This window comes from Camelus bactrianus, chromosome 8 (genome assembly GCF_048773025.1).
Source record: "Camelus bactrianus isolate YW-2024 breed Bactrian camel chromosome 8, ASM4877302v1, whole genome shotgun sequence".
NCBI classification, from domain to species: Eukaryota; Metazoa; Chordata; class Mammalia; order Artiodactyla; family Camelidae; genus Camelus; species Camelus bactrianus.
Genome location: NC_133546.1, coordinates 31108663 through 31124871, shown reverse-complemented (window position 1 = coordinate 31124871; position 16209 = coordinate 31108663). Strand labels below are relative to the sequence as shown.

At 33.0% G+C, this 16209-nt stretch overlaps 1 protein-coding gene across 5 annotated transcripts in view; it reads right to left on the bottom strand.

Moving 5' to 3' along the window:
* Positions 1 to 16209, bottom strand: part of PTPRK (protein tyrosine phosphatase receptor type K) — a 510632-nt gene that overhangs the window by 32817 nt on the left and 461606 nt on the right. For 3 of the 5 annotated variants that reach the window (XM_074368389.1, XM_074368385.1, XM_074368387.1), the window contains exons 14-15: positions 9325 to 9463; positions 1214 to 1374 (exon numbers count right to left, since the gene is read on the bottom strand). In XM_074368389.1, the coding sequence (XP_074224490.1) occupies positions 1214 to 1374; positions 9325 to 9463 (300 nt within the window). The remainder of the gene's footprint in view (positions 1 to 1213; positions 1375 to 9324; positions 9464 to 16209) is intronic. The other 2 variants (XM_074368386.1, XM_074368388.1) reach the window with 1 other exon arrangement.

The following is a 16209-nucleotide window of genomic DNA, read 5'->3' as shown; positions in this document are numbered from 1 at the left end:
GTGAAATAAAAATAAAATAGATCAAATTATCATTATTAAAATTAAATTCCAAAATGACTCATACAGCATTTCTAACTAATAATTTGGTGTAGATATGTACCAGGGAAAATGATGGTCAACAATTACTAAAAGTTTTCACCATGCTGAACATTTCAGAAAAAAACTTCCTTTTCTGAAAAGACATAAATGCATACAGACTGCAAATACTTTATTTTTTCAACCTTACCACTACATATGTTTATAATTTGTATAGAAAATAATACTTCTATTGTTTACTTCTTTCCTTACACATGTGTTTCTTCCCATTCTGAGTAAGCAAACCTCGAGGATCTGTGGCAGAATGCCTCTGTATACAAAAGGCCAAGGATAAATATGATTTGCCTGCCTCAAGTATCAATTTTACAGGGGGGATTTGAAGAGACTGGTAATTTAACTTAAATTTAAGTAAAAAAAAATAAACACAGTGCTAAAGAACATGGTATTTTAAAAAGCATAGAAAATTTGAGGATAAGCAATAATATTGCTTGTGGGGCAATTATTCAAATTGTCTGCCATTAAACGGCACTTCAGTGGAAATATTTTAAAAGATCTGCCTTCAGAGATCAACATTAGGAATTCTTAATATGGATAGGTGGATAGACAGATGGATTTCACCTTGCCCTGCCAACCCCTCAAATCAAGTAAACTTTTGGACTTCACATCAGATACTTTAGAGTATGTAGATTCCTCTTTCCCCTTGTTAACTTTTTATTACTGAAATTCTCCAGGAGTCTATAGAATAACTTTTCCCATGCCAGTAATTCCCAGAAAGAATTATGATGTTTCTTATCTCAAAAGGAACTTTCTTTCACACAAAGAAGACTCAACTAGCAAAATAATTATAAATAATTTTTGACAGGAACTAATTTTATATAGACAATCAAGCATTTTAACTTAAAGCAATAACAAATGATTCATTCTGGGTGCTATATGAATATCTCTTATAACATAAAAATATATTTCATACAGTTTGAAGTTAACTAAATCCAATATCAAGACTGAAGATAAGCCTCCTGATAAATGCCATAATTTTCTGTGTCACCTTTTCTCTTTCTAGCTGCTTCTTTCATGTCTCTTTCTTATTTCCTCCCACTATTCAAAAGGTAATGTGTTGAATTGAGAGGAATTAAAAAGTGTTAAAAATTATTTATTAAGATTTTGATGGAGAACTTACATCTTGGACTAAAATTATGTTGGTCCATGAAGGTGATGGAAAGAGGGTCTTCTGCATGCAGAGTGCTCTGATCAGCGTAACTTCGATCCATAGCATTCACCATGTGAGTCATCTCCTGCCGGGTGTTCCCCAGGGCATCTTTGCGTTTTTTGGCAAGCTTGCTGCCAAGACAAATACAAATGGGAAACCTTAGTATGAGGTTTGAAGGGGAGTTGACACCAGCAGTCAGTAGTTCAGGAAAGCCCAAGGATAAGGATATAGATTTGTCTGAGAAACTCTAAGAACATGTCCTAATTTCAGGAATTAAGTTTGACATTAAAACGATATTTGCTGATAGCTATATAATTGTTTTACTTGTCATATGGATATTTCAACATTTAAGCTGTCAATTTAAATGCATCATCACTTCTAGTATTTTATCATTAAAATAAATTATCATAAAGCATAACTATACTTCATTAAAATAGTAAATAAATACATCCTAGTAGAGTTGCTCAAGGAAAACTTAAGCAAACGCTAAATTTTGGTTTTCCTCCTGGATGATTAATACTTTTGACCAACTTTTAGAAGTTATTCTTGGGGAATAACATGACTACTTTTTCAAGTTTATTTTACTACCGTCATCCAAGTAAAACAGACAAAGAAATCCCATTCTTCACTCTTTATTATTGAGAAAAGATGCAGCGTGTAGTATTAACATATTTAGCAATGTATATATAATGTTAATCCAAACCTAATCTGGAAACTTGCAGAATCAGCCACAGCTAGATATAATGCAAAAACTCAGGAATATATGAGAACATTTAATGCTTTGTAAGAAAAGCACTTTGAGAAAAGCTTGAAAAAAGCTTTCTAGAGGTTTTATACAAGTGATCATAATCTTGGATTTAGACATGGTCAGATCCTAAAGATGTGTTTTAGAGAGTACCAACTACAAAAAGGCCTTACAAATGCAGCAGGGCAAATGACTTAGGGGATTTGAAATCAGCAGAGTTAGACTGTTGAGCTACTCAAACACTGACATCTTTATCTTACATATCAAGGATGTGAAATACACTCTTGTTCTTTCTCAATGTTACACATGAAACATGCAATAAAAAAACTATTAAAGGTGTATGAAACATTTACCCCACATTAATAAGGTACTCTAAAAAGAAATAAAGACATTCTAAAGCCTGTAGTAGCCAGATTATATTATATTCTAAATTTATGGCAGCACTTTATGCTGCCTTGGAAATATTTTCTAGTTGTTTTAAGAATATTTCTCAGCTGGGTTATTACCTTGGACAAATTCTTCTGATTCTCATCAGTATCTGTACTAGAGTAAATATACTACAAATACTTTTTTAAAAAGACTCATTTAATAATTGTGTTTATGTCCAAAGGCTTTTCCTTTAAAAATTAATCTAGTGATTTGAGATACTCATGTGTAGGATAGTTTTCTCTGAGAATTATATTCTTGGCTTTAGGGGTTCATACCGAACAACAACCAACATACTGACACAACAGATCTGACAGATACCTAAGTAAGAGGGTCATAAACTAAGTTTTAGAGATGGAAATGGCATTAATTTTTCTAGAAGTAACAATAATGATATTGACAGTGCTATCAATAGGAAGACAATGACAAAAGTGCAACAAGACTACCACCACAACCATCACTACCACTACCACTACACCATCACAGCCACTATCACCAACACCATCACATAGTAGCAATATCTGCTCTATTCATGTTCATTCTCTTATCTCTTTTTTCTAGGCTTGAGGGTAAGAACACCATAAAGCCCTTATAGTTGTCAGACAAGGAACGTAAATAGTGCTGCTGCCAGTGATGAGACACAGCATGGAAGGGTAGGGACTGTGAATAACAGGAGAGGAATTTAGTGGGCAACGGGCCTAAGTGACTTATTGGAATTTGGTCCCAGATTTGAGTTTCTAATTTTTAAATTATTTTTAAAGAGAAGCCATGAATCTGAATGTTCATGTCAAATTTCCTTATTCTTTCAAGTGGTTCTATTTTTTGAACTACTGTATGGGGCAAGTTACACATCATATTTTAGTCTAGAGGCTTCACTTTCCAAACTTACCTTTAGGCTATCATATAGGATATCTGTTCTTTGACCTACAATGTTCTTTCAATGTTCTAATATCTGGTTAGCTTCCATTCTGTCCTGCCTCATCAGAGAGACTTTTCCAGCTGAACCCAATACAATCTGCCTCAGGTTAAGTTTCCCTGGTAGGTGTTTTTATAGCACCATGTTTTCTGCCTATAATAACACTCATCACATTATCATTCACATATCCTTTAAACTGTTTTCCCCACTATGTGTTCCACAAAGGGAAGGACCATCTGTATATACCTAACAACTTAGAGCAGTATCTGGCACAAAGCAGACACTCAGTAAATACTTGTTGAATGGATGAATGAGGCCTGTTACATGTTTGACACTTGTCATTTGTTAACTCAATTAATTCTCAGATCAGCACACTGAAAAAGACATGAGGATTCTAATTGTACAGATGAGCTCATTGAGCTCAGACAAGGTAAAATATGTGCCCAAGATTAAAATTTATCTAATAAGCAGTAAAGAATGACCTAGTTCCAAGCCCTAAGCCCTTATACTATATCCAGTTGCTGACCTTTTTTTTAAATTGTCACATTACCGTCTGTACTATAATGTAAAGCACTCATCAGTCTAGGAGTTAAACATCAGTTGTATAAATTTGAGAAGAATGTGAATGTAGCACAAATGTTTTGCCATTTTAAAATTTTAAAACAGTTTAAAAAAAAGTTTAAGAAATAACTTCCAATCTTTGTTTCTTGGGTAAGAAGAAAGAATAAATTCATTCCTCAAAAAATTTGAGGGACTGCAGTAGACAAAAATAAGGCAACTTGAACTTTGGTTTAAAAATAATGTAAAAATTTTGATGATGGGCAGTTTGAAGTACATGGAAAAGACATGTTTAAATTTAGAGGCTGTACTTTAAAACATATAATTTAAAAATATTTGTGATTGAGGAAAAACAAGAAGTAATGAATTTGTCAAATACATGACAGGTAAAATTTTTCATGTCAATGAAGGACTTTTACTTTTCAGATTCACAAACCTGTTAATTGACAAATTATGGGAGAATATATGTAACCTTTGTTAATATCTGCCAACCACGCATGGCTCTAATTCTTAGACCTTAATCCTCACAACAACCCTGTGAGGTAGGCTTTAATTCACACTATTACAAAAGAAATAAAAATCAACATTACAGTTAAGTGTTTTGATCAAGAACTGACAGTTACTATGACAATGCCAATGAATGTTAGCTCAAAGATTACATCTGGTTTTCTTTTAAGTTTTACTCTAATTTATTTCTACTTTTATTTAAAAAAATCTTTAATTCAGATTAGCTTTACTAGATCTGTTTAAGCAGCTTTTAAAAACATATGTATGTGACATTTTGTCTAATTATGATTGATAATTCCAGTAACCCTAAGTATTACAACAAAGTATCAAAAGCTACTACATAGTCTAGAATATAGAAATGCTACCCATCCACTAAAAAGGCAATCCCATTCTAATATTACAGATAAATGGATGGATAATGGTAAGCTTATTGATGTTCTTTCTCATAATTAAATATTTATTGATTCCTGTATGTTTGATGTTTTGTCTCCCTCTGAGCAACCGGCATATTTAATGTACAGGACAGTTAAGCAAATCATTTTGCAACTACTTGAGTTTGACAGATGTGCAAATGACTTTCATTATCAAAGCAGCCAACAGTATAAACTTCTGCAGGTGGATATATGGATGGGCTATAAAGAGGAAAAGTGCTCCATCATTGTATGAAATGGTACAGTTAATTACCTCTGGCTTCATCACACATGATTTAACAAGGATATTATGATTCATCACAATAAGCTTGGAGTGCTGTTAGTTTACACCTGCTTGTTTTAGTAGATTTTAAGAAGCCAAATGTTTATAATATTTAAAATGTTGGCAGAATTCTGTTATAGTCATTGAGACTCTTACCAAATTTTGTTGTAAAGCTAGCTTAAATTTACCTGGTGAAATAAATACTGTGGGTTATATGTCCCATTGGATTGAATGAATACCCTGGAATTTAAGGTAATAAACTGAAAATGACCAGGGAAATAGAGTGGACTCTATTTCCTTCCCTTACTCTCCTTCCTTATTCAGAGTAGCATCTCTTAAGTATAGGATGAGCTAAGACTTTGGAAGAGAAAAAAGGAGATATGTGATACCTATATACTGTTTTGTGTAGGCTGACAGGTTTTCTTTCCTTTTTTTTTTTTTTCTTTTTTTGGTCTTGGTTTGCACTATTTATTATAAACAAACTCAAAATTTATTCTCCAAAAATAATTTTTAATTTCTTTGTCACTGCAACATTATGATTTTATCCACTTCCACAAGAGCATAGTATGGTCAGACCAAACGTGTTCTGAAGTTATAATTCATCCTGGATTCCTGGAAATGGGAAGAGAGATGTTATCACAGCCAGACCTACCTGATTTGCATTCTGCAAAGGCATTTTGAATGTTCTTCTATGAAAACATCACTTGGGTCACTTTGTCCAATATAACAGTGTTATGTAAAGACAGGGATTAGTGAATTACAACCACTATCTCTACTTTATCAGATGAGTGAGGTATCATATTGATAAGGTACAAGTTTGACTTAAGTAAATAAATGATGTTTTGGGCTGTAGTCTATAGCTACTTACGGAAAATTGTAAAGAAAAATTAAAAATAGCTGAACATACAGAAATACAATATCCCTTTTTAAAAAGATTAACAAATATGTTAATAAGTAAACGTTATAGTTTTAGAGTCCAGAAAAAATATATTTTTGAAACACTACCAAAATTGCAAACATTCTGGGGTTTTTTGGATTTTGGTTTTTTTTTTTGAAAAGGGATACTGCATCTTTAACACATGTAAAGTCGTATATCACCCATTTTCTACTTACAGGTAGTAGGAGTAAGAATAGTAGCTCCTCCTGGCAAGCAAATCACAGACAGTGGAAAAAGAGAAGCAATGGTGAATGAAAAGCGTGACTCTGTCACATTCAATAAAGCAGAAAAATGTGCGTTAAAAAATAAAACAAAATAAAATAAAATTTATGTTTTTTTGGTTTGTATTTCAATTTGCCCATGCATTGGTTAGATATCTTTTGCCATGCAATTAAACAGACAGATATGCAATAGAAAATAAAATTTAAAATACATAATTTGGAAAAAATAACATGCTGACATTTCTTTTATAGCCAAAAAAATTGAAAAATAAATGGATTGTGTATTTTCAACATGCAGTTAAGCATAATATCATCCAATACCATCTAAATGTCATGACAGATGGAACAGCTGTGTATAGAACTTCTATACTAAATTGACTATTTTTCTTTAGATACAAAACATAAAGATCTATTAGGTTAATATAGAATATATGCAGAATGACACTTAAATTTCTGTAAATAAGTCACTATATCTTCTTGGTACACAGGTACATACATATATTATGTGAATATATATATGTGCCATACACTATATATGCACAAAGATATTTCTACAGTAGATGTATGTGACCATGGTATCATACACAAACATTTACTGTACTGAAAAAGAATGTCAAATTGGTGTTTGGAATTATTAATGTATTCATGCTGCGCATTTAAAATAATACAGAACCAATGAAAAAATGGCATACATCTGGAAATAATTCAACAGTGATTAAATTAAAATGACTTTGCGTTTTGAAAGATGCAATATCCCTTTTCTTAGCCTAAAAACTTACTTATATATACCCTCAGCTATAGAATTTTACTAAATTAAATTCCAAACCATCTCTTTACACAACAACCAAAAATACAGAGAAATTTTCTTAACATGAGAAATATACCTACATATATTATTCCCAGTGAGGGATAAAGTCTTGAGAAACTTAACAATTTCCCATAAAAATAAAGATCGTAAGAGGCTAAAATACTTTCCTTTTCCATTATTTTTATTACAAGTTTGTGTATTAAGAGGAAACTATATTATATACTAAACTGTTTAACTTTGATACTATCCAATACTGTTGTAATATCCATGCTTTGGTGTATTTATAATAAACATATTTGTGATTAAGTCATACACAATATATGTGTGACACACTACATAAGAGCAAAAGTCATTACAAAGTTTCTTAGATAAATGAGGGTTTCTTAGTTATAATATTCTATATCAGAAGGCAATGTATCTAAATGTGTAAATTTATCTATTTATAAAACTATAACTTTTCTAGTCATAGAGGTAGTGATGAGAAAGAGAAACAAAATCCCTGGCATACTTTCTAGTAGAAGACAACCAATTGAAGCATAATTATGAAAACTCAAACATTAAGCATTTAATAGAGAGGCTCATTTATCCAACCATTTAAAATATGAACCAGAAAAAGAATTTGATACATTATGCAATTTTAGAGAGTTGTCAGAGCATTTTACCCACATAAAAAAATCATGCTTAGAGATTGTTTCGGTGTACTTTAGAAAATTTATGTTTCAATTTTTTGGTAATTTTTAAAACAGATGGCCACTTGTAGATAAGGAAGGCGGCAGTAACAAATAAGTGTTTTCAAATACGCAACAGATAAAAACGGTAAGTTTAACCCAATTCTAACTGAGCGAGGACAAAATCAGAGGCCATTTTCATGTTCTCGTATCCCATCTGAAGTGGCTGAAATAATTTTAATTGTAAAGCAAACTTGAATTAACTCTCTAAACTGTTTCATTTGGTTAACTCTCCAAATATATAAATTTAAACTAAATATAGACGTAAGATCTGAAAGTCATATTCAATGATTTTATGGATCTTGATCAGCAACTTTGTATTACTAAAATACTTAAATCTTCCCATCTCAAATGTGATGTATTTTCCAACCACAGAGGTAGACAACAGCAAAAAGAGAAAGCACTATAGGGGAAAGCACGTATGTAGCTAATTTAACACAAAACACTATAATGCATACCTAATGTTTCTAATGCAGATGTGTCTTCTCCAACATATATATCTCCAGGGGATAATTGTAAAGAGGCAATACATTAAAATAAACTCTCATGGAATCATTAAACATGAAGTATGAGTCTTATCTAAATCGTTAATGATTTATTTTGAGTACAAAATAACCAGCATAATAGTATATGATTTAATGTAATGTAAGCAACATCTTTTATTATATTCAGTATAATTAATGAACTACAAACACTTCATCAAATGATTTTAGGACTGTACACTGCAAAGAATTTTTAAAAATGTCCTTCCGAATTGTAATATTATTTAAAATATATGATTGGAAGGATTGGAGAGTTGTATTAGTTTAGAAAGCAATGCTTTATAGATAATGACATTTTATAGAATAGAAAAAAGTTCAAATTATAAAAACCGTATACTTTGAAAGGTTTTCTGGTAGGTGTATACCTTAATCTCCCAAATAGAATTCAACTTAAATTCCCATAGGTCTTAATATCTTCATATAATTCCAGAAGATGGCGATATTGGTTGATATAGTATAAAAAAAGACTAACGCTCAATTTAAAAACACTGACTGTTCATATTAAAGTGCTAAAATCAGTGAATATTTAATATACAATTTCATAAAATAATGTTATATTTTTCTCATATCTTATCTGTAGCCAACATTTAGAAAAATAGAGTAAGAGTACAAAATAATTCATAGACCATAACCCAAGTATCATAGAAAACTTATTTTGCCACTCTTAATAGATAATACTTCAAAATATAAGATACAATAATATCTCAAATAACTCTGCATTTGAGGAATTTAAATTCATTCATTAATATCAAGTTTAAGATGACAAAACATACACGTTTATATTCAAAATTAACTTGCAAATAACTAATTGCAAATAAATAAATTCTTATTTTATTTACAAAGCATGAGAAATAGACTCAGATGCTGGCAACACTGTTCAGATTCAATTCTTCTTGTTTGTTCTAATTTAAAAGAGCTCAGGGAAACAAAAAAGTGTTGGAAAACTAGTGACAGTGACATATATGATAAGTGAGTGGGACGGAACAAAATCAGGTCTTACCTCTTTTTTACAATTAATACGACAACCAGGAGGAGGATGATGAACACCAAAATTCCAGCACTAATTCCTGCTATTTTCACCACTCTGTCTGTCTGCTTGGCTGGGTCTGGAATCACTTCTGGTTCTTCTGTTGCTGCTGCTAAATGAATCAAAAAAATACGTTACTGAAAGCAGCTAATTATCTCAGAGAGGAAAATTATTCCCAGCTAAAGATTACTACAAAACACAACTTACTTTATTTGAATAAAAATAACTGGAAAATAAAAATAAAGTAGCAAGCTAAACTGCAGCATGAGAGATTTAGGGTCCAGATAAGGGAAACATTTTTTAAAGAAAGATTTTGTTAACACAAAAAATAAAATAAAAACCTAGAAATAACTGTCAAATGGAACGGTGAACTATTTTTCTCTAAATGTCCTTAAAAGTCAGAACACATGATTTTTAGCAAATAGTACAGTGGAAAGAGATGGGGTCAGATTTAATGATTCATTCCTTTATCATTTTATTCAACTAGCACTTCTCCACTCAAATACAAGGTGCTGTGGTTGGCCCTTTAAGGTGGTGTCAGTGACACTTGTCTGGGACACAAGAGGTTAGATTAAATGCTTAGTCTAAGTGCTGGGGTGTGAGTTTAGGATGTGATATAAAACATTTGAGACGAACATTTGGTTTTGAGGAAGGCAAGAGTAAGCAAAGAACAAAGGTATCAAGGTATATTTCACATCAAGCGATATTTCACATTCTCAACAAATAAAACCCAGATAATAAACTTAGGAAACAGAACTTTAAGAAGATACTTAAAAAATAAATTCCTCGTGGATAATTTGCTAATTCCCTAAAAAGAATTACCTATTTTTCTACATTTCAATCCGTTCTTCTCTCTCTTGGCTTCTTTAGCCCCAACTTCTGTTTTTACCCTCATTTCTGCATATTTAAATATCTGCTCCAGTTTCCCAACCAGCCACAGTCTCCCCTCAAAGGGGACTGACACAAAGTTAACTTTTAATTTTCCCAAGTAGGAAATGAAAATGTACTGATATAGCTAATATTGATATCATTGCACAAAATGGTAATTTAAAGGTAAACTGGTAGGAAACACAGTTTGAAGAAAAGTATTAGGTCACAGTTAACTTTGTAAAATAACTTACTGTAATTGTCTTCATTTATCTTATTTCAATTGGACAGGACAGAACTTCCCCATGGCCCAGTATTCGGTAACTATCATTCTCAAGAAGGAAGAGCAAGCCTTCAGTTCATTTCTTCTGGGAAGCAAGGGGGTTTTCCTTTCTGACCTGACACTCTGTATATCTAAGCTTCAGGGAATTTCCAGTCTCACTAATTATGAATAGAAGTAGTTCAATGCTTACCACATTTCAAACTACGTATAATGGTTCAATTAAAAAGAAACAATCATGTATTAAATACATTGGAGATCTCTTCTTTCCCGAGAGCAGCTTTAGAAATACATACATATAACAGTGTGTGTGTGTGTATGTATACATATGTATGCATATAATCATATATAATAAAAACAGGTGGAGTATATTTCAAAGTTGGATATGAAGCTAAAAAGAATATATTGATTGTTTGTAATTCTCAAATTGTATTGGTTTGGTACAGTTACTGTTTGAAAAAGGGAGAATCTTTGATGTAGAAATCTCTAGAAAAACTTTAGGGTATGCAACAGATCATCATTCACTATTGAAAGCTTACTCTCAGAAGGTTCTACATTACACCTGGCTTTCAGAGGGCCGTGGTTATGATTCCTTTGTGATTTTCTGATGTATCTCACAGAATTAAATTTTCTGAAATTCTTTGGAAAATCATTTCTTGTTAGATGAGGTAAATATATTTTAATATACCATTTAAATTCAATCAAACACATACTTCTACAGGATAATTTTCCAAAGATATTATGCTGTAAGAAGCATATATTATATTTCATTAGAATCTTCAGAATTGCTAGGCTGCACCAGAGGCAGACAGCTCTCAGAGTATACACAGGTGCAAAGGAAACTATCATCATGAAGTATGAACAGCCAGCCTTAATACTAACTGGGAGTCATAAATTTTATAACAAAACAGACATGTAGGTGATGGATAAACAATTCCAAACACAGAGGACAAATTATTTATTAAAAGTTTTATTAAAAACATGGATTTGTTAATGAATTAACCTAAACATATTTCCAGGAATGAAAAGCCAAATCTAGAAGTAAATTTCTGACCAAAGATACTGATAACCTGGCAGGTGTATTCAGGGTGCAAAGCCGTGAGACGTTTATAGTCTATTAGGTAAAACAGTGTTACTACTTTAAAGTCATTGTCTATATGTCTTTGTTAAACACTGGACTTTAATTAATATTTACAAAGTGGTTAAGAAAGAAAAAAACACCAAGTTCATTCATTTGGGATGGGCAAGGGTGCTTACTTGTCATGATTACAACTCTTGCGCAAAAGAGTTGTTTGTCAATGCTTCAAATCATTGTACATCTTGAGTACAGAAAGCTAAACATGTTCTCCAGAAACGTGACTTAGTGGTTGTTTCTCTTTGATTGTGAATCCTTTTCAAAGTCTTCAGCTGTCATTTATATTATTTTATTATTATTATTATTATTACTACTAACTGAAATTTTATTAAATGTCTGCATAAATTTATTACTTAAGATACCTTAATCACATATATTTCTCTAAATTTTTGCCCTGCTAAACCAAGGAACATAAATATCCTGTTTAAAATCATTCAAGCTTAGAAGATTCATTAATGGAAACACAAGCAGTAGCCCCTAAGTAAGCATTTTCTATTTTCTTCAAAGACAGCAAAAAGCTATTATAGTGACTGCACCCCTGAGCCCTGTTCGTAATTTATGCACATACACAAAGGCAATGTGGAGCACCTTTTTCAGAAATGTTTTCCTTTGCCATAAATCTTTACCTTTTTTTACCTGCCAAAGAATATGCAAAGAGTCCCCAGTGTTCTGAAGCCAAGAGCAGCATAATTCTTTAGAAGTGGGAAAAAGACTAAGGTAGTATTTTATTTTTATAGAACAAATTTATGAGATGCATTTTTGGGCAAAAATAGCTAAAGTAACTTTATAAATTGTGTCCTTGCTCCTACTACTTAAAAATAATTTACCTAAAAAGTTTAGGTAAAAAATATACAAATACTTTAAAAAGACACAGATCTACTTAAATATTCAAATTATTTAATAGCTATAATTATACAAAAAGTTTTCCTTTTCATGATGGAGATTAGAGATAGAAGCCTCTAAGTACAAGGTATCAGGTGATCTCACAGCAGCTTTAGGGACACCATCATCCTACAGATTTTGCAAATGCTCCAGGTATTTCACTAATGCTTTCTTTCCTCTTCAGTTAAAATTCTGGAAGATCATTCATGCTCACTTCCCAATCACTACTTAAAATCCTGTAATCAGGCTTATGCCCCTCAAAGCCACCAACCCATCATCACCCAACTAATAATGACTTATTAGTTACTGAATTCAATGTACACTTTTCTTGTTTCATGTGACCTCTTGACAGCATATGACATTGCTGTCCACTCTTTCCTTCTTGAAACGCTTCTTCCCTGGGGCTTCCATTACTTGGCCATCTCCCAGTGTTCCCATGACTCTGGCCTCTCCCTTCCAGATCTTTGTGAGCCCCTCCTTGTTTTCCTTAAAAAATAGGTGCCACTTTGAGTTTCCCAGGGACCTGGGCGTCTTGACACTGTTTTCCGTACTTTCTGGCTTGGTGATTTCATCCACTTCTAACACTTCAGTTGCCATCCATGCTGAACACCCTCAAATCTACACACAGTAGTCCCCCTTATCCAGTTTCACATTCCATGGTTTCAGTTACCTGTGGTCAACCATAGTCTGAAAATATTAAATGGAAAATTTCAGAAATAAACAATTCATAAGTTTGAACTTGCATACTGTTCTGAGTAGCATAGTGCAATCTCCTACCATCCCAGTCCATCCTACCCAGGATCTCCAACCATCATCTCTCTCCTGAGAGCCAACCATCAACATTGTCATGGCTTAATGATCCAGGATCAACAGAAGCAGATGACCCTACTTCTGACACATGGTTAGAAGATCAACAGCAGCCTAGCGCCAAGACACAATGCCTATGCCATTCACCTGGCTTCATCTCATCAGGTAGGCATTTTATCATTTTACATCATTACAAGAAGAAGGTGAGTACAGTACAATAAAATAGTTTGAGAGTGGGAGAGAGAGAAGGAGGGACAGGGACAGAGAGATAGAAAGAGAGACAGAGACTACATTCACGTATCTCTAACCAAGGGCTGCAACTTGAACTCCTGACCCACGTAGTCATCTGATTCCTGTTATATGTCTGTGCTTCAACATAGGAAAGTCACCTTCAATACACTATGTCCAAATCTGAACTCATATTCTTACCTTCACACCAATTCCTCCCTCAGTGTATCCCCTTTCAGAAAATGACACAACTTTCTACACAGTGTTCATCTGTCTTCTTACCTCTAGGATTAGCATACAATTTATCATCCAAATTAGAATGCTTTTGAAAGTGAAGAGGGGTACTCTTAAAAATCATGACAGGACAAAAGGCAAGAACTGTCCTGGGCAAACTGGTATGAATGATCACTTTGCTTTTTTTCTCATACAATTAGTTACAAAGTACTTAGTTCTTCCCAAATATCTTCTGTCTCTACATTTTCTATTCCTGCTGCTACCACCTTAACTCAGGTCAACATTGTCTCTCACTCAGATTACACAGCAGGCACCCGTCTTAGTTCCCTGACTGCACTCTCTGCCTAATCTACACCAAACCCCCATGCTGCAGCACGTAGTATTTCTAAGACTTTAACTGTATCACATTACTCTACTGATTAGAACTCTCCAACGGCTTCCCACTGCTGTTAAGATATAGTCCATGAAAGCAGGTAACACGTTTATTTTAATTACCATTATATTTCTAGTAGGACCTGGAAAGGACCCACAGTACAAAGTATTGGTTGAATAAATGAAAGAACAAAACTAAATCTGCCTATGGTAGATTATAGTGGCATAAAGAAAATCAATTGTCTTAAAAAAACACAAGGATATATTTGACCAGACATATATTTTATTTTTGGGATGTGCTGGCATAAAATGGTACACACATTTCTAAATTGCCTCTAGAAACTTCAAGTCCCTCTGTTACCATTCCTTCACAAGGCTAACCTTTTCTACCACCTACCACCATCTACCACCAAACCCAAGGGCAGGGACATTCCAGCATCATGGAAAGTACAAGAGATTTGATATCAGCAAGACTCTATTTTAATTCTTAGCTCCTTCTCTTATTTGTTGTGTGGCAATAGTAGTTAGCATCTCTTAGAGTTAATATTTCATCAAAAAGTAAAAATAATACCAGTGCCTATGTTACATAGCTTTTAGAAACAGTAAGTGACATAATGATGGGAAACGTTTTTTGTAAACTGTGAATCATTTGTAGTGGAAAGCAGGAGTAGTTTCTGCTGCTTTGGGTGGAGATGGCCTAGATGTTAGCCCCCTTGGGCCCATCATATAAAAATTAAAAATTGTGACTAGGGGAACTGACATTATTGAAAAATAGTTTTAAAAAAATCTTAGTAGTCTATTGTATAAATATATAATGATGAGTTTTGTAAAGTACAGGTTATTAATTAAATAGTCTGCCGCGGTGGATGTCTAAGCCTTACGGGCATCTTGAAGTATGAATTATTTAACTCAGGGATCCTTTGAAGTCATTTGCTTCATCATGTCATATGATCTTATGAAACTTGTCTAGTTTTAGATTATTGAATTAAAACAAGGGTCTATCACAGTTTAATACCGGTGAAAAATGAAAACAGCTATATGTCACACATTTTCCTTAAATGGTAACTAGAATATAGTTTCTGTTCTTGTTTAATAAAAATATGGATATTATCTGAAAATTTCTGATGTGGAAAATAACAGTCCAGAAGCCTATGAAGGCTTTTAACAACTATGAAATAACAGTATAGATTAATATTACAAATATTTAAAATTAATTTCACACTGCTTCAGGCATCTTCTTGTAGTCTTAGATTCTCTAAATTCCTTTTAAACCACAGTTCAAAATGTTATATAAAACCCTGAAGAAGTAATAGAAATACTTTTTTAAAAAGCAAAAGAAATAAGTATCACATTTCAGGAATGTACTTAAAAGTCAAAAACCATGTAAAATACTATTTTTTCCTTCATAGTAATTTAATGAAGGGTAAATATTTTAATTACACATATAAATTTTTCACTAAACTTCCTATTTCAATTTATCAATTGGGTAAATAGAGCCTTAGCGTGTTCTCTTACTTCTTAAACACGATTGAGTCTGTCTGCCAAGTTATCCCTGAAATCTGTTCTTAAGTCTCTCTCCCATCTTCTTACTGCCTCAGATCAAGACCCAGTTATCTTGTTTTTTCACTAAGGCTTTCTGCTTCCCACGTAGGCCTCCTCAGATTTACCCTGTATACTGCCACGTAAATGAGTTCTCTAAAATGCAAATATGATTAAATGACTCCTTTAACTGCCTTCCACCCAAAAGGAAAAGCAAAAGTTCTTGGTATGACATATAAGGCCTTTCAAAACTAGGCTCTAATCAACCTTTTCAATCTCATCTGCTGACAATTACTTTAGGGTATCATACACTCGAATCATTTAAAAGCATCAGCCATTCCCCAAATACTCAAATACTCCTCGATCTACTCCAAGGTTTGGCAAACTGTGGCCCCAGGGGTTGTATACAGAGATTTTGACTGTAACCATTATATGATTGCAAGCATTCAACTCTACAGACAATGCCAAGTTGTTACTGATTCAACATACCCACCAGCATTGTACGTAAAATCCA